The 18,412-nt window shown below is 46.5% G+C and overlaps 1 protein-coding gene across 1 annotated transcript in view; it reads left to right on the plus strand.

Annotated features, from left to right (window-relative positions):
- The window catches only part of SH3PXD2A (SH3 and PX domains 2A), a 253,922-nt gene that overhangs the window by 52,733 nt on the left and 182,777 nt on the right, over positions 1 to 18,412 (plus strand). The window contains exon 3 of the mRNA XM_039553504.1: positions 17,248 to 17,323. Coding sequence (XP_039409438.1) covers positions 17,248 to 17,323 — 76 coding nt within the window. The remainder of the gene's footprint in view (positions 1 to 17,247; positions 17,324 to 18,412) is intronic.

Here is an 18,412-nt window from a genome sequence, read left to right on the forward strand (position 1 = left end):
GAAGGGCTAGGATGAGTTTAATGATTGAAGTTTTGTCTTAGAAGGGAATACACCTTATCCACCTGGACCAAAAAATTATTTCACAGACATTTCTTTTTATCTGGCTAATCTCTGGCTTTTGACAGCGCAGTGAATTGGGATGTTGTGGCCTGTCTGTTGTCTGGGGATCTTTGAAATCCAGGTCCAGGCTTTTCCTGGTCACTACAGTGACGTGCTGCTGCTTGAACAAAACTGCTATGTGTTTTCCTGGTGAAGAAAATGTGTTGTGGGATGGCACATGATGAACACCTGTGTCTTTGTAACAAGTCCAGGTTGTCTGGTAGTTTTTGGTGTGTTGGTAACTGTTGGTGCAGCTTTGCAAAATCCTCTGTTGCCACGTGCAACCCTCTTTGTATTACTGTGCTGAGGGTTAGAGGGTGTCGGTTGCTTGCACATAAGGGTAGGATTTAGCATTTGGTGCTTCAGGAGGTGGTAGAGATTCATTTGCCATTGGATTCTGGGAATAAGGCAGATGGAGCAAGTGGTGTGCTCCATGAAGGTGGTCCCTGGTCATCCTTATGTAAAGGGGAAGTTTTCAAAAGGTGCTTCCACGGTAGAGAGGAGCCCTACAAAGTTTCGGGTTCGTTCTGGGTGTGGGAGAGCCCTGGATTATACAGCTGAGCAAGGGTGTGCTGTGAGCTGCAGGAGCACTAGGGCTGTCGGTTCCTGCCTGTTGTTATTAGGAAACCTCATGCTGAATCCTGTTCCACTCTTAGGTCAAAATATATTTCATTGCCTTAACGTGGAAATGTTTTTTGTGTAATTAGGAGCTCGGAGTCTGCGGAGTGGAAGAAGGAGGGGGGAACTTCTGGTGCGGCAAGAAGGTTATCTGGAAATATCCACCCATAAAATGGGGGCTATAATCAGCTCTCCTGGAGAAAGTTTATTCATTAATGTTTGTAAAATGCTTGGAAGTCTTTGGCTTGGAGTGTTTTTAACACAGCCAAATGTTAGCTGTATTACAGTAGCTAAGCCAGACCGTAATGACCACATTCCCTCTCCTCCCCCTGAGCCCCCAGACATTTCTGACAGGGTTTGGTGAAGAAGTGAAACATCAGCAGAGTGACCAAAGAGAAGTGAAGTGCTCAGCAGAAATATAAATAGTGCTTTTCGTTCTTGGGATTATGTCCTGGTCCCATGGAGTCTCGTGGTCAGAAATGGAATTTGTAGAAGGGATGAGGAGTTTATTTCCAAGCTTGTACCATGTTATCCCAGTTGGTAACTGGTTTAGGGTCCTCCTGAGTTAGGATGCACTGGTGGCTTTTGGGTGATTACAGTTATCCCAGCTTGTCTCCATGGGAAGTCACCTGAGTGAGACTGGCATACTGGGATGGGAGGGAGACATGGCTGTGGATGGAGTGCATGGTGAGCAGGGGAAAGACTTCACTGGGGCAAAACAAGGAGGCCCCAGAGCAGGATGTAGGGAGAGCTGCTCAGCTCTGGCTGCCCCTAAATGCCCCTTGCTCCATGCCTGTCCATGTCTTACAGCATTGTGTATCCCCTGTCAATAACAGAATAGCATTTGCCTTTTGTTTTGCCTGATCTCTGGTCTCAGGAGGTGAAACTTGCTGATGGCATTGGTGGCAGCAAGGATCATTCCTTTTCATGTGAAGGAATTGGGGGGGATTCAGTCCATGCTGTGTCCCTGCAGTACCTGTGGATGAGATTGCAGCACAGACACAGCAGGTAAATGGATGTGCCAGGAGTCATGGTGTAAGGACACATCCCAAAGAGTGAGTTCCTCTTACAGAATTGTTCTCTGGGCTTGCAGGTATTTGCTCTGGGTGGCAACCAGGAACATCTTATTAGCATGACCTGGTGTGTCGTGTGTTGAGACACAACCCGTAGTTCTCCTAGCCAGCTCTGACACTCTGGCTTGTGATGTATCCATTCTCTGGCCTCACCCAGGCTTAGGCTGGGATGGCTTCCTGCCTTGGGGACTGCATTGCTAATCTTTGCCTGAAGATTTGAGGTGCCCAGACATGCCTTGGTATGGGGGAGGCTGCTCTGCATTGTTATGATGGGTCTCAACTGGGTGAGAAAGGAGATGTCTCCAGCCCAGAGGCAGAGCACACTGTGTTGTGTGCACCCTGTAGCAAGTATGCTGGGAAGGTGGCTTGGCAAAACAGAGGCACCAGCACTTTCCCCAGAGACCTGATGTTTCTAGTGATCCATCGTCCTTCGAAAGCACCCTCTGATCGTGGAGCTCACAGCCAAAGACTGACCCAGCGCTCGCCTCTAATCTCATCTTTCCTCCAAGAGTCTGGTCCCTGGAAAGTTGCAGCTCTCCAAGAAGACATTCCAGGGGGGTTTAATCACTGCACTCGCTCCAGCCCTGCTGTGCTTGTGGTCTAAGCACCTGCTGTTTCATTTAATTAGCAACAAATGGGAGGCGTGGGTTGGGGGAAGAGAGAGCAGCACCCTGGTGAAGTATTTGCTGCGATGTGATGTGTTTTATTTTGGGTCCGGAATGGAGGCCATGAGGAACATTTTCCAGAGGGCTCCATAAACCACCTCTGTTCACAGGGTGATTATTTGAGGAGGGAGGGGAGTGTGGATTTAAATCGGTGCCACTAATTTCTGCAAACAACCGCATTATTTTTAATTCATACTCCAGACTCCCTCCGCCCATGGCTTGATGTTGGGAGCTGTGAATTTTCCACGTCATAACAAAGTTCCTCTATAAAAGAGAGCCCTTTAAATATATTTCAAAAAATTGATTTCAAATATATCAGGCTGTCAAATAAGTCAATATTCAGAATGGAAAACTAACTCTTTCCTTCCTTCATAGTGGCCAGCTCATTTATTTGTATTTCAGTAGCACATACCAGCTCTGAGCAGAGGTATGTCTGTCTGGTGTTAAGGGCTAGAAGAGGCATGAGAAGCTGCAAGGTAAGTCAAAAGAAATAATGCCTTTGTTCACCATGATCAGTTAAGCTTGGGAGCTCTCTTTTGAAATCAGCATGTTACGTTGCAGCAGCATTTTAGCAATGGAAGGAAGGGAGATGGGGACAACTGGGAAGGCAGACTTCAAGACTGAACCACTTGTGATGCACAGGGGCTGTGTCCTGTCTTTGGGAGATCAGCAGCCAGAGCTCTGTGCAGGGAAGATTACAGTCACAGCTTCCATGTGCTCCAGCCCACCAGCACTGGGAGCTCCTTTTCTCCATTGGGGTGGCAAGTTTCACAATGATCTCTCATACTTCTACTGGTGCAAACTGTAATTCTTACAGTTATTAATTAGTCTAAGGGCACAAAATGTATATTGGCCTCTTGTCTGATTTTCTTCAGGCGGTGGAAGCACCATAAGAGCTGCAAGACAGAACACTGAAGTTTTTCCCTGCCCTGACTAAAGCAGGAGAGCTGGGTTTGAGAGATTTGTCCTTTGGATTCCCTGTTCTGAAAGAGTTCATCTCCCATGGATTTGAGAGGATAAATTACCATGTGGCTGTCAGGTATCCAGATGCAGCAGTGACTGTGGTCATGTCAAGAACTCAGACTGATCATTTTGTTCTCATGTGGAGTTTTAAATTCAGTCCTGGGTATTGGGTTCTGCTCCAAGGACAGTAAAAGTTCACAGAAAATTCTCTTCTTTTGAGATTATGACAATCTTGAAATAGAGAAATTCTTGCTGTATGTCCATTCTACAGGCCTTCATTATTAGAATAGAATATTCCAGTTGGAAAGGACATAAAAGTGCCCAGCTGCCTGGGCACTTCTGGGCTGACCAAAAATTAAAGCAAGTTAAGGGCATTGTCTAAATGCCTCTTAACTATTGAGAGGCTTAGGGCATTAACCACTCCTCTAGGTAGCCAGTTGCAGTCTTTGACCACCCTCACAGTAGAAAATAAGCCAGTGTGTAGGTACTCATTACCTACATAATCATCATATGCTCACTGCTGTCAGTGTGGCACCATGATAGCTGCTGGCTCCAAGTGTGATAGAAGCTTCCCTGGGAAGGGAATTTGATTGTGCCTGAAAATCCAGTGGCATCATAAAACCCCCTCACCTTTACATGAGTGCCAAATAATGGAAAAGTGGCCTCTGCATCCTAGAATTCATTGATTTTGCAGAAATTGGCTCTTTTTCTTGCTTTTTGGAGTAGTTTAATTGATTTTTTTTATCTGCTTGCAGGCACTCAGGGCACCTGCACATGTCCCAGAACTGTCAAGACTCCTGCAAGTCAGCATTATACTCAGAATCAACCCCATAACCCAACCCCAGCAGTGTCTCTTCCTCATCTTAGTTTTTCCTTCTTTCTCTATGTTCCTATCTGATGATAGAACTAGGTTCTTTCTGCATGGATCAAATATGGAAGCAATACCTTGAGGGACTCATTCAGAGTCAGGATATGAAGTCTGGAGTTCTTTTTCTACCTTTGACATTTGAGAGATGCTTTTAAGTAGACGAGATACTATTACAGTGTCAGCCCATCTGTCAGCAGAATTGGTGTTTGAATCTCCTATTCCTGTGCTCACTTCTAACAGAAAGGCAAGTGAAGCTTGCCTTGGCAGTTTACCTTGTTGCATGTCTCAGTATGGTTAGGAAGGGAAATCTGGTTTTGTTTTCAAGCCTCTGTTGTACTTGCAGTGTTTCATGCTGTTCAGTCCCACATCCAGGCAAGGGGATCACCTGCCCAAGCTGCTCTTGCAGTTTCCCTTGTAATGGAGAACAGCCCCTTTGCCTCCCTTTTCCCCTGCTGGCTCTTGCTTTGGAAACATGAGCATCTTCCTCCGGCTTGAAATCCTTCTCCAGGCTGATACTGATCTGCAGGGTTCAAAGCAGGGGTGGGATTTCAAAGCCTCCTTGACCATATTGGATCTGCAGTGTGACGCTCAGGCCGTGCTGAAAGCCTGAGTTTTGAGGCACATTTAATCACATCCCTGCACCTGTTAGGGTGGAAAAATTTTCTTCTGAGTTTTGTTTCTGTTGTTCCTAAGCCACTCTCGGGTTTTCCTTCGTTCTTGCCCAGCACAATGTTCTCTGGCATCTGACCTCGTGGAGAGATATGCCCCAGTCCCAGATGGAGGGCTAGAAACAATTGTCTGCACCTGGCTCAGCAAAATAGTTATTTGTGTGTATGTGTGTGTCTGGTAATGTAATTTATTTGGTCAGTTACTTGAGCCAAAGGAAGCCCTAATTAAGCAAGATAACTTTGCATCTGGGTTGCTGGCAAAGAGCAGTTCTCTGTACTGGCCATGGGAGTGTAGTTGCTGCCCTCCCATGCCTTTTCTGCCCATGTTTGATGACAAAGGGAGGTTGGCAGTAGCTGTGATTTGTTGAGGCTGGTGTCTTGCTTTCTGATGGAATATGGGCCATTCTGTGCTCTGATATTTTTCTTACTCTCAGGAGGGTGCATATGTGGAACCTAATTTTTGAAGTTGCTTGTGCCCCATAGAAAGCAGTTGATGTGTCATTCCTTCTCCCACCTCCTACTCACTTCACTTCTTTCTTGGTATCTTTTTCTTTTATTTATTCAATCGAACTTCTAGTGCTAGGTTCTGCAGATGGCAGCTCTCTAGAGCTGATTCCTTACAGCCATAATGCTGAGGTGCTAAAGATAGATAACCCTATGGAGGGACACAAGGGTCATGTGGACTTTCAAAACCAGCAGCCAGGTCTCCTACTGCAGTGCCATCAGACAGCTTGACTGCTGCTCATTCGGGAATTACAGGGCCTGGATATGGCCTGAATCTCTTTGATGCAAGTTAGTGTCTTCCTGGATACTTTCTGTGACAAAATATCATCATGTAATTTCAGGAGGAGTCTGTGAAATGTTAATTTCCTACCTGAGCCAGGGGCTAGGGCAGAAGAGAGCTGTGTGGTACCTGCAGCTTGTTGGCCTTTCAACACATTTTTGAGGATGTTTCTACAATGTGGACCTCTTTCTGATGTTTCTTTATTGTGGCTTTGTGTGATGGAGAGGAGGAGAGAACAGACAAGTGCAAATCCACAGGGAGGATGAGAAATAACCCTGGATGCCTGCACAGTGCCCAGCAGGACACAAATGACTGTCGTGCTTGTTTGCCCTGCCTGTCTGCCCCATCCAGCTTCTAAAGCTGGTCACAAGATGTGAAAAGGCATAGAAATATGCATCATCACTGCTCTTGTCCTGGATGGACATCAGCCTGTCCATCAAAGCAGTTTGTAGGTCACCTTCTTCCCCTCAGAAATGTTTTGGATGGAGCTGCTGGATGTGATATGTTGTTGTGGCTACAATTTCCTTGCTTTCCCTAGCACCCTTTCCTTGAATCACCCAAGCACACTTTGCATAGTGCACACCCAGTGTGTACCCTTCAGTTGGCCACCGTGGTTTGCATGTGTGGCCAGGCAGGCTGGAGAACACCTGTGTTTTTGTTTTATGACTGAGAACATGTCCAGTTAAGTACCAACTGTTCCTGATGCTGCACTGCTCCTCGTGTCACTGGAGGAGGATCCGCCAGAGGAGAGCAGGCATGGATGCTCACTGGCAGGCTGGACATGTACCCAACTGCCTTATGAATCCACAGGTGCTGCTGCTCAGCCCACACGGACACCCTTGGCTTAAAACTCTGCTGCTGCCGTGACAGGGATGGGAACAACAGCTCTGGCTTTGAAGGCAGCACTGTGCTGTCTGTGGTGGGTAACAGTGTGCTGGGTACCTCTTGCACCTGGTAGTGCTGACCATGGGCTCACTGTCAGGTCTTACAAATGCCACTAGGCAGGGATATAGCCTGGAAACCTCCTGTGGAAGGACAGAGCTGGAAGGAGTCCCTCTCCTCCTGGGTGCAAGCATCTGCCTCCATGTGCTCTTTCTCCTTCACAACTTGTAGCAGTTTTCTCATCTGGAAGTTTGGAAAAGTCACAGCCCTGACAGTATTTCTTGACAGCGTGCCTGTGCCACTTAAAAGCTACTGAGATAAAAAAAGACCAAAATAACCTCTTTGCCATTGTCAAAGACCTCCATCGATGCTTTTCATACCCTGCCAAATATTACATGTGATTAGTTGGTATGATACACAGAATAGCATCTGGTCCACAAGGAATGCGTCCAGAGACGGATGATTATGAGCTGAATGAAAATCCCGGAGTAGGGCTCGAGCCTGCAGAGCGTAACACAGGGGCCCTGTAAACACTTGGAGTGCCCACCCGGCTCCGAGCAGCACACGCAGCCGCCGTGGCCGCTGTCCAAGCCCGTCTACTTTCCCAGGGTTTGCTTTCATTCTCAATTAAATTAATGAAAGTCCTCAGGCAGACTTGTACTTACAAAAATAAGATTTCAGTCCTAGCCTCCATTCTTAGGGTGCTGGGTCATGTCCTGCAGGACATGACGTCCCTTCTCCCACTGCAGTCATGTGTCATGGTTTGGTCCATCTACAAGGTCCTTTGGGACAGCTCTGGTCCCAGAACCCCTGGGATTCTCATTCTGGGACTTTATGACTCAGATGTTACCCAAATTCCCCTTTCACTTTTAAAGCGAGAATGTTGTCCATGCTGCATGTTGGGGCAGGGACCAGAAGGAGCTGGTGTGGGTCTGAGTGTGCAGCTAAGGTGCCTGTGTTGTGTGGTTGTCCTAGCGATGGCAGGACTCTTTAAAGCAGTTTTCCTGATACCTGTGAACTTTGTCCTCCCTGTCCAGAAATAAATCTACAGAGAGAAACCAATCTCTGAGATGTCATTACCGTCGGCACCAGTAAGGACTGATCGTTGCAAACCTAGGTTTGTTCTTACATGGTATTCTAGAGTGCAAATCCTTTCCTTCCTGCATTGCAAGCCCAATGGGACAGCCAATGCTTTTGGAGTCTGCCCTTCCCAGGCACTGACCACCTCTGCTATCCCTACGTGCTACATGAGCATCCTGGGGAGATGCCAGCATGGCACCCAAGGCTGGGCGGTGCCTGAGCTGAAGGGCCCATGCTGGGGCTGGGCTGTAAGGCTGGCAGCTGCCTCCAAGCTCTTGGAAACCTGTCCTGCTGGCTGCTTGTTACCTCCCTGGAGGCCCACACCAAGGTATCTGTTACATGTGCAGCGCTCTCTGCCCACTCAGGCGGTGGGATCTGTTGTCTGTACTCCTTTCTAAATCCCCCCAAAGACGAGATACACATGTGTTTGGAACCAGATATGCAGGCAAAACATCTCGTGGTTTGGAGGTAGGGAGAGAGGAAGAAAAGAAGACAAAGGAGTCTCCTCCCAGCGTGCAGTTAAAACCTGTGGTTATGTTGTGCTTGGCACAGTTTCCTCATTGTACTGTGCTGGGCGGTCGCTCTCCTCTGGCAGATGCTCTCCCCAGAGCTATGAGAAGTGTCCTACGGAGATGAGTAGATACCATTTCAGATGGAGTTTGTGAAGTAAAATGTGCCATTGTGTTTGGAGCTATTGTTTCTGTTTTCAATATTGAAGTTACTCATGGTTTCCAGGGGACAATATATCAAGCAAAGCTAACAGGCTGTAGAGAAGATGTAGATTATGAAAACAGAGGGATTAAGTTTCATACATTTGGAACTAAAGTCTCATCTCTCTCTTAGCAGTGGGAGCAGGGAAGTAGTCTTGCAGACTCACAAAACTACCAATTTAAGTGAGGGTGTGTTTTTAACAGGCTTTAGTTAAAACTATGGTCAGCACTGTGTGAGCAACTTAGAAGACTCTCTAAGGATGGATTCTGTGGGTGCAAGTTCAGTGACCATCCAACGTATAAATTTGGTTTCAGAGAGTTTCTGTGCCAGGCTTTGTACCAGTTCAAACAAAGTCAGTTTGCAAAGATGGGGTCTGGCTGGCTGGCTGGGTAGTCCCTGCCTAAAACACCCATGAAAATCCACTGTTACCTCTTTATGAGAGAGGAGTAAGGAAGGATAGAAGAGGGCATTGCATGACAGATGTGATTCTCCAGCTCTTGACATCCCTTTTGGGGACTGCCTGAACACAGGAGTCGTCATACTGACAAAGAAGGGGACCCATTAATGAAGAGCCAGCCCCCATTCCCACAGGATGCCATCCTAAATCTGTCATGTTATGGAGCAGATCAGGAGTTTGGTTCCCTGGATGATCTGACAGCACTGAACAAAACAGAGGTAAAACCAAAACAGGCTGTAAATCATGCTGACAATATCTGGTGTGTGTTTTTGCTAACAGTAGGGATGCAGTTAATATCAGCACCCTGCTAATGGCCCTGTGCTGCTTTTGGGATGCACCCTCCAGCACCCTGCTTGCAGCTGCAATGCAGTGTTTGATTCTGCTGCCAGGGTTTTTTTTAAGGACCAGAGGGTTTTTTGAAGCCCTGCAGCCTCCTACCGACCCATCTAGCCTTTGCGCTGGGCTGATACGAGTTGAGCTGCTCCTGCTTGCATGAATTTAGGGCAGGCACTCTTAAGTTTTTGCTTTGTGAGGACTTCAGTGTGGCTTGGTAAGGTTAGCGAACTAATAAACCCTAAAATCTTTGTGGGGCTATGCTGTATTTCAACAATTGGCTTGAAAGGGTTGAAATTTAAAGAAGGATGGAGAGTAAATTTTTTTTTAGATGTCTAAGTGATGTAGGAAGCAGTGATTAATGGAAATGACCTTGGTGCTTTGCTCCCTTTCAGTGAAGTGCTTAGACTTGCCCTTGTGTTTAAAACTGGAACCTCTGCTCTGACAGTGCTGTCAGATGCAATTCTCCTGTCTGAAGGCCAGAGCTGAGTGTCCAAGGGCACCATTACTGCAGTGTCTCTCACTGGGACACGCTGGTCTCCTGCTGCTTATGTGCAATCTGAAAGAACACTTAAAGCCTGTGGGTTTTGTACGGATAAAAAAATTGAGGATGTAAGGAAAGATGCTCCTCTTTTGAAGTTAGCTCTTCTTTCAGACAGGATTTTTACTGTGACCTGCAGTGAGCCTTTTAGAACATGCCTAGGTTGTGCAGCCTGAGCATCTGGGCTGGCTGTGGATGTGCCAGCTCTGGAAAAAAATCCAGCAAATTGCTTGCACCCCATCACAAAATTATGAGCCTTCCCCAGAAGCTAATTGACCTGATAGGGCATGGCATCAGCATGGCTCTGGCATGTCTGCATGACCCTGTGGTGCCACATAACTGGCACTATTCATCTCTCTAAAACAGGCATTGTGGTGTGGCCTTACTTCCCAGGGGTGCTGTCGGGACAAATCCTCTGTAGATACCAGAGTAACAGGGGACGTATAATCACTATGGATAGATGGAAAAGTATGAAGTAGCCTTTGTCCAAGCATCTTCCAGTGTGGTTAAGTTGGATGAAGCCAGTTTAATTTAGCACTGGGGAAAGAAAATGCTTCTGGCAGGAGACTTCAATAGCTGCTCTGTGAAAGGACAGTGTGGGCTTTCTGAGAAGCTCTTCAGAGATGCACCAAGTGCCTCTGTCATCCCAAACCAGCACCTCAGAATGTTTTGCCAGTCTGTGTTAGCCACAAATGCTGGGCTCGTTCTGTGGAGCCTTTAGAGAAAGCTGCATTTCTTATGAAAAATACCAAATGTCTCAGCTGGGAAACAGCATTCCCTCTTCTGATGGATCGTGTTGGGGAAAGACCCCCAGTCTCTGCTCCCCGCCTTCTCCTCCCCTGGCTGTTTTAGTTGGATACTGAGAGGTTTGTAAGATTTCCAAGATTTCTTGTGGAAATTTTCAGACCTGAGAAAGGCATTTTCCCTTTGGGGATTACACCATGCTGTAAATGTCTGTTCTCTTTATTTTATATGCATTTTCCTGCTTTTGTTTGACTTTCTCACGGATTGCACTATATTTAATTCAGAACATATCCTATAATGCTGTAATTGTCAGGCATGTCAGCTGGTTATCCAGATGACTTTTTGCTGTAATTTTTTTTTTCTTTCAAAATAAAAGGAAAGCAGTTGCTGCTGCTTCTCAGGGATTGAATTATTGCACTTCTCTTGAATGCTGTGGCATCATGTAACACCACAAGGGAGCCAGTGTCACTGGCTGCCTGATACAGTTATTCCTGCTGCATTGTGGAACTTGTTACAGCTTTAGGAAGAGATGGAGTTTCACCTCCTTCTGCTGTGTGAGATGTCAGTTCTATGTGTGAGTGGCTAACAGATGAGCTCCCCTGGGCTCAGTCTGTTCCACGCCCTCACCCAAAGATCTTTTGCAAACTTTTCCTAGTTGGTGTTATGCTCAGGAACAGCTCTGCTCTGGCCAATTTTGAAGGGGTGGGAGTTAAGCAGACCTCCTGCTGTCTTGTGTCCGTGGGAGTGAACTGGTTTGTTGTTCCTGTGAGAGGGTGGAGCAGAGGAGAAATAAAAAGAAGCTCAGAGAAACCTAGAGAAAATTCTCTTACCGCTGTATGCTGTGGAGGGATCTGCCCCAGTGGCAGAGGTTTCATTCCCTGCCTTGCATCTCCTTTTGTCACTGATCTCAGCAGGTATGGTCCTGAGCTGGAGTAAATCAAATCCTTTCACTCACATCATGAATGCTCCACTGATTAACCTTAGCAGAAAACCTATTCTAAAACCAAACAATTGAAGAAATTATCTTCTCTAGACCAGTATGTAGAAGGTGAATCTGTGGAGATGGCTAACCATCTTCCTTAGGTGAAAGACCCCCTTGGATTCCCTGGTTAACCAGGATTTGGAATATGCTATAGATGGACAAGCCCACAAATGAGAGGATAATCGTATCTGAAAACCACCAATAATACTTCTTCCATTTGCTTCTGTCCTGCTGGGTTTAGATGAGTGTAGTTCTCTTGAGTTCAGTCTCTGACTCCTGCTCTGCAGCATAAGGCTCAGAGCCTGTGATGGCTCTTGATTAAATCTCACGCCACCTACCTGAGATCTGTCTCACATTTTTCAGGTGCAAAAGCAGAGACAGGACCAGAGAGGTTTATCCACAGGAAAACTTCGGCAGACGACAGAATTCAAACCCATCCTGGCCATTTCCTGTCTTGCAGATCACATGGTTTATAATTCAAAATATAGCTGATGATGCTGAAACCATCAATCCCGTCAGCAAGCAGCACAGCTGGTTTCCAACTTCAAAATGAAAGGAAATTACTGCAGCTCCTCAGGGGTTTAATTAATAACTCCTATTCTGATATCTTACCTCTCCTTCTAATCTAAACTTGTGTTATCTGCATTAGGGACTTTCAGTCTTTTCTGATTTGCAGATGCCCTTAACCCCTCTTGCTGAGGATGTGAATTCCATCATCACTAGTTTCAGATCCCTGGCAGTATTTTTGCTTTTCTTCCAGTTTCTTTGGCAGACTCTCTCAGAAGTGTGCACACAACCCCATACATGTACAGATGCCTCCTCTCCTCTTACCTGTCTCCCAGTTGGCTGTAGCCCTTCTTTCCTCCTCGGGACTCGTAGATCAGATCAGCCTTGTGAGAAGGGATGTGCCTGATGCCTGACTGTCCTCATGTACTTTACCTTTCAAGTCCAGGAGTGTCTAAATTAAAGTTATTGTCAGTTTGCCTCATTTTTATGAAAAAATGCATTTTCTGATGAGTGCTTGGAAAGAGGGAAGTTGATGTGCTTGTTGGCATTCAGTGTAGGAAGAACTGTAGTCTTGACCATTTGGGTGGCCAAGAGTAAGGTGGCAGGCTGAGGTTTCTAGGGGCCCCTTGCAAAAACTCTGCTGCTCTTGGTCATGGTTTGATTTTCAACTGCTCTTTCTCTGGGACACAAGTAAATTATACCCTGGAAAGGGAGCGAGGCCTCATCTCTCTTTGTAGGAGTTCAGAGTCCTTCATCATTTTGCAAAGGTGGATGTTGTTTTGCTTGCCAAAGTAAGGGCTTGCATGAAAGTCATCCTCAGGATCTTTGTGTTATAAAAAAATCTCCCTGTGACTGCAGTGCTGACCTCCTGCGGAGCTTTGGTTTTATCTGTGCACATGACAAACCTGCATCCACTTGAAAAGGAACCAGAAAGTTTTCCACACTAAGAGATTATGTAGGTGTCCTCATCTGCTCATTTCAAAAGGAGAACTCCACTCTTCTGACCAGAGGAGTTAAAACTGCTGCAAGGAAGGAAGGGGAGGAACCAACAGCCCAGCAGGAACCCATCTATAGTGTAAGGCATAGGTGGGGGTCAGGTGACTGTCTCAGTGGATTAATTTCAGGGAGCTGGATTTGGACACAAACTTCCAAAACCTCAAAACCAAATGAGGAACAAAGCTCTCACTGGCAAATGCCCCAGGGTCAAGCCACTGAACAGTTGATATGTTCATGTCCTCTGCACTGGTTGGTTTGTAGCAGAGTAAAAGCCTCTCCTGCAAAAGAGAAATTGCCTCTTAGCCTTGGGTGCTGTAAGTTCTTATGTCTGCAGCAGCAAGAAATGTTGTTTCATGAAAATTTAACCAAGATAGGTAAAATGTAGTAAGTAAATTATCAGGAAGATGCTTGGCTTTTCATCCTCAGAGATGCTACTTCCAGCGTCTCCAAGGGCACTTGTTTTTCTTTATTACGATTTTTAACCAGGTGTTACCATTGCAAAGCAGACAGGGCTGAATCTTATTTTCACAGCAGAGCTGATGTGAAATGACCAGAGATGCTGTTATCTGGCAAACACAAATGGTTCTTGTGTGCAGGAGCATCTCTTTCTTCATGGCATATTTGCATTTTAGGTAAAGGTGGCCTGAGGCAGAAGAGATGAGAAGGAAGATGCCTGGAGAACTGGTTGAGTTGATACTCTGAAATCTTCCTATTTCATTCTTGCAAGTCAAGTGATTTCATGGTTATGTACAAATTGAAAGGAGTGGAGTGGGCCAGTGCTTTTGAGTCTGTTTTCGTTTTAATGAGCAGCAACTCACATGAGTAATTCCCTTGATTTTTAATGAGATTAATTGCATGATCGTTTGCTTACCACTGCAAGAAAGTCATAATCTGGACCACAAGGTTTTATAGCAGGTCTTCTAAAGGAGTTTTAGGCAGAAGCAAGAAGGAAGGTGCTCAGGATTGTGCAGGACTTGGGTAGGAAAGATGTCAGCAAACCCAGAGCAGTTTGGAGAGACAAAGCCTGGAGAGGCAATTTTGGTGGTGAGTTATTCGTGGACACGCATCTGTTGTGCCAGAAGTGAGAGTGGGATGTGTTTGTTCAGCCTGACTCCAGACATGCTGCCTGAATGGATGGAAAGCTCACTTCCTGGTTTCCATATACCCTCCCTGTTTCCAAACGGATCCTCCACCCTGTGATACAGGGACATGGTAACAGTTTTTTTCTGCTCACCATACCAGTCATGCAATTGGAGGCTCCTCCTCATTGTAAGCAAATTAACCTCCTCCAGGTTTGCCAAAATGCACTGCCCAGCTGTGGTTTTTTTTGTCTGCCCAAAGTCAACTACATCCCTAATTCAGTTTGTTGGGACTCTGCATCCAGACTGCCCTTCTTTTCCTCCATACTGGGATGATTTTACTCCAGGTGACAGAATTGCTTTCTGATTTAGCACACTTTGTCCCTAAGTTAACTGTCACAGGTCAAAGATGTGAGCAACAACTTGTGGAGACTGCCCATGTCTGAACAGAATAACCTGGGGCATTAAGTGAAGGGTTTTTCTAATCAGTCATATGTGTATTTGCAGTTATAACAAGAATAACTTCCTTTAATGGAAAAAACATTTGTCACAGACAAAAGAGTTTTTGACTTTCAGATGCTCTGCAGACATCTAATTAAGAGAACTGAAAATCTGTTTATTGGTCTTTGTCTGTTAGGATTGTCTGTGAGGAAAGGGCTGTGCCTACCAGGAAGAGTTTGGGTAGTTCAGCCCTTAACTTTCTTCATTCCCAGCTACTCCATTTGTCTCCTCAGAGCTGGGCTGAGTGGGGATGTTAGGCATTGGCCTGGGACACCCCATCACATTTGGAAGATTTGGGATGTTTCATTCAGGTCCACTGATGGTTTTTTTCTCCTGTATACATCTCTTCCTCATCTTCCACTTTGCATCCTTCTCTGTGGGTGGGAGGATACAGAATCCTGCTTCTCTAGGACTTTAGCTCTAACTTGCACTGGCTTTGAATGGCAGAACTGGGTGCAGGAAAGTGCTGAGGAAGGCTCCCTGCTTCTGCTGCACTTTATTTGACTTTAACATCCTGAAGGATCCATGGCTTCTGGAGTGCCCCTGCCTCCCCCAGCTCCCTGCCATCCAGACCCTCCCAGTGAAGGCAAGAGCTGGGGTGGAAAGTGTAGTCTAGGAAAGCTTAGCCAAACTCTTCCAGCTGCAGTTTATTGCATCTATTTTGCTGATATCCACCCTTTAGATAAATAGCACTAAGTTATACACGTTGTGACTCTCTTGATGTGGTTAAAAAGGCTTGTATTAGCCAAGCTAATCTAACTCCAAGAATAACCATGGGAATTTGACTGTATCAGTTCCAGCTTCAATCAGTCACCGCATAGTAAAGTGAGAATTGCCTTCCTGGCTAAAAGTGTAGCAACAGTGAAACTTCAAGTCAGTAGGTAGGGATTCCCTCCCCCTCCTTTTTTTTCCCTCTTCTTTGAAGGAAACTCCTGCCCGTGCCTGACCTCAGACACCCAGAGCTCTACCTGCAAGAAAACAAAATTTCCCATTTTCAATTAAAAAATGTGTCTCTGTAGGCAGAAAAACGAGTTAGCTAACAATCCGCAAAGCTATGGTCTATTTATTTACCAGGCTGACTCCCTGATGGGGAAACATGTGGGATCTTTTAAATTCTTCTCGTGCACAGATGTTCCTTCTACTCCCGAGTTTCCTCTTGATCTTTGGTTTGCTGTGCCATATGGTGAAAATGCTGGAGATGTTGTGTGAGGTGGAGGACGAGAAGGATTCTGTGTGCTTAAAACAAAACCAGTAAAAAATAAAAAAAAAATAACTCCGACTGTTTTTTCCCCAAGTTAGCAAAAAAATATTTTTAAAAGGAAATCTGTCGAGCTGGCAAAACTGCTGTTAACTCACACAGGCTCTCTGTTGGACACGTAGCACTGATGAGATTAAATGCTGATTGCTGATTGACAAGTATCCCCTCCCTTCCCCCAGCTCTTGCTGCCACTTTGGGTATTCGTATTGAGCTGTAGATCCAGTTCAGGTGAGGAGATAGGGGTTCTGCAAGGGCAAGTAACATGACTGCTTGCTTTTCCTTCCTTGCCTTCTTCAGAGATCACAGGGGTTGTGGACTATGAGTTGAAAGACATCTCTCCTGGTATGTTGGAAAGGAGCCCTGGGGCTGGCAGGAGTTTTGGAGTTCCCCCTGCCCAAGGGAGCCAGGGCTTCTGAGTAGAGAGGGGACATAGAACATCATAGAGACATCATGCATATGAAACATGGGGAGAAATGAAACACAGTGTGAAGATTTGGGTCTCTGTCTTGGTAGCACCACAGGCTGAATGAGAGCGAAAGGTTGCAGAGGGTGAATGGGAGAGATGAGAGGTTCTGGCAGTTTTCAGGGCTGGAGTTGGTCTCTTTTGGGCAAGTCCATGATGGTGTCATTAGAGCAGGTGCATCTTTTTGTCTGAGGCCTTTCAACTGGTCTTCAGCCTCAGTGGCACTGGTCCATCAGGTTTCATCACCCAAGGATATATTGTAGGGCTCCTTTAGGAATGTCAGATCAGCATGCAGCTTTCCTAGGCTAGGAAAAACCATGTGCTAAAGGGTGCTTGGCTAAGAGCACACCCACGCTGAGCTGTGCTTTCAGGCCATTTGTGGTGTTCTGTGGGATGCTTTGCTCTCTGAGGCCTGCTTGCCTGCTGTCCTCCATGCAGGGACTGCAGTGGAAGACATTCCCCAAAACCCCATCTCTGTCTCCCTGGGAGAACAGGAATGCTCTTTTTTACTGGACCAGGGCAGGGGGTCTTTCTGGCTCTGCCATAAAAGCAGAGCAGGTGTTTTATTAGATGTGCTTTAATCTGGTTGCTTGAACAGCATTTTTTGCCAGGAGGGTGGTCTGTCAGATGGACAGGTAAAACCTGTTCCTCCACCAGCACAGGCAGGCTGTGTATTAGAGACAAGGCGTGCGTTTTGTAGCAAAAACTGGGAGCCTAATTTTAGAATGACAGCAGGGCCAGGCTCAGCTGTCTGCCTGGGCTCTGTCCCAGCTCCTCTGTGTTGCCAGAAACTTGCCCTCCCTTTCTTGGAGTGAACTGTATCATACCTTTTTTAGTACAGGCTCCCCTCCAACAAGACAAAGTAATTCCTGCAGTTGCTTTTGTCTTAAACCACACACAGACCAAGGGATCCCTTGGTCCCTATGCAGACAGTCCATGTTTCCCCCTAAGACGTTTGTTGTGCTTCCTTTGCAGATGCAGCTTCTGGACAAGTTTCCTATTGAAGGAGGCCAGAAAGATCCCAAGCAAAGAATCATTCCTTTTCTACCAGGTAATGCTGTGGGGAAAGCCCTAAATAAGATGGGTGAGAGCAGCTGGAGACTGCAGTTCCCCAGCTACTGTCTCTAGTACTTTTTGTGACCATTTTTTTAAATGCCTTTTCCCTGGGAGCTCATACACCCAGCCTTGTGATATCAGACCTCCACCTCCTCCTAAAATAGCTGGCATGGTGTTTAGGGCTCTCAGGGGATCTTGCATCAGCTGTTCAGATTCAGGTTGGCTCGTGCCCTGTCACACAAAGGGATTTAATGGCTTCTGGGGGGCTGTGTCTGTGGGGTGCAACCAGGCAGCCTGAGCTCTGGCCACCACTTGGGAGACCACTTGGGACCAGAGTCAGTCTTTGTCATTTCTGGATGCTATGGCTCTGCAGACACTGTTACTGTACAATAAGGAATGAATAACTGGAGTTGCCACTGGGATAGAAAGGAAACTGAAGGAAGGTTAAACACAAATAGGGATTTCTGCAATGCTGGCCAAAAAGGTATTTACTTATCTTTTTGGCCTGAGCCACTGTCCCTCTGACAGCTTTCGCAGAGGGCCTGGACACGATGGATATCCTGTCCTCAGGGTAACAGCACACACTCCTACACAGCTTCTTCCAGCAGCGGCTGCAGGGATGGCATGGGGAGGTGAGCCAGACCACAGCGTGCTCTGGAAGTGCAGGCTCTGGCCAGCTCCCTATTGTCTGACTGCACGATTCTGGCTGTTGGCTAAAAGTTTGGCTCGCTGCAGTGCCTGCCAGGATAAATGGAGTATTTTCAGCCTGTTTAAAAGGTCTGTTCTGTCTCCCGCTATTAAAAGGAGATCCCAGCTCTTCCCTTAAAATCTGTGAAGAGAAGCTGGGATGGGAGGGTTTAGTCCTCTCCAGGAGTGTGCTGCACTCCCCAACACTATTTGCAGCCAAAGCAGTTGCTCCAGATGTGTGGTGAGCACAGCTCCAGGGTTGTTGGAGAGTAGGGACTTAGAAACCAGCAGCACAAATACACAACACGAACATCAGAGCCACAGCAGGGCAGCACAGCTGCCTGGCAGCGTGCTGGCAGCCTCCATCGACCTTGTGGAAGGCAGTCCCAGGTTCGGG

This window comes from Corvus cornix, chromosome 6, assembly GCF_000738735.6.
Source record: "Corvus cornix cornix isolate S_Up_H32 chromosome 6, ASM73873v5, whole genome shotgun sequence".
NCBI lineage: Eukaryota > Metazoa > Chordata > Aves > Passeriformes > Corvidae > Corvus > Corvus cornix.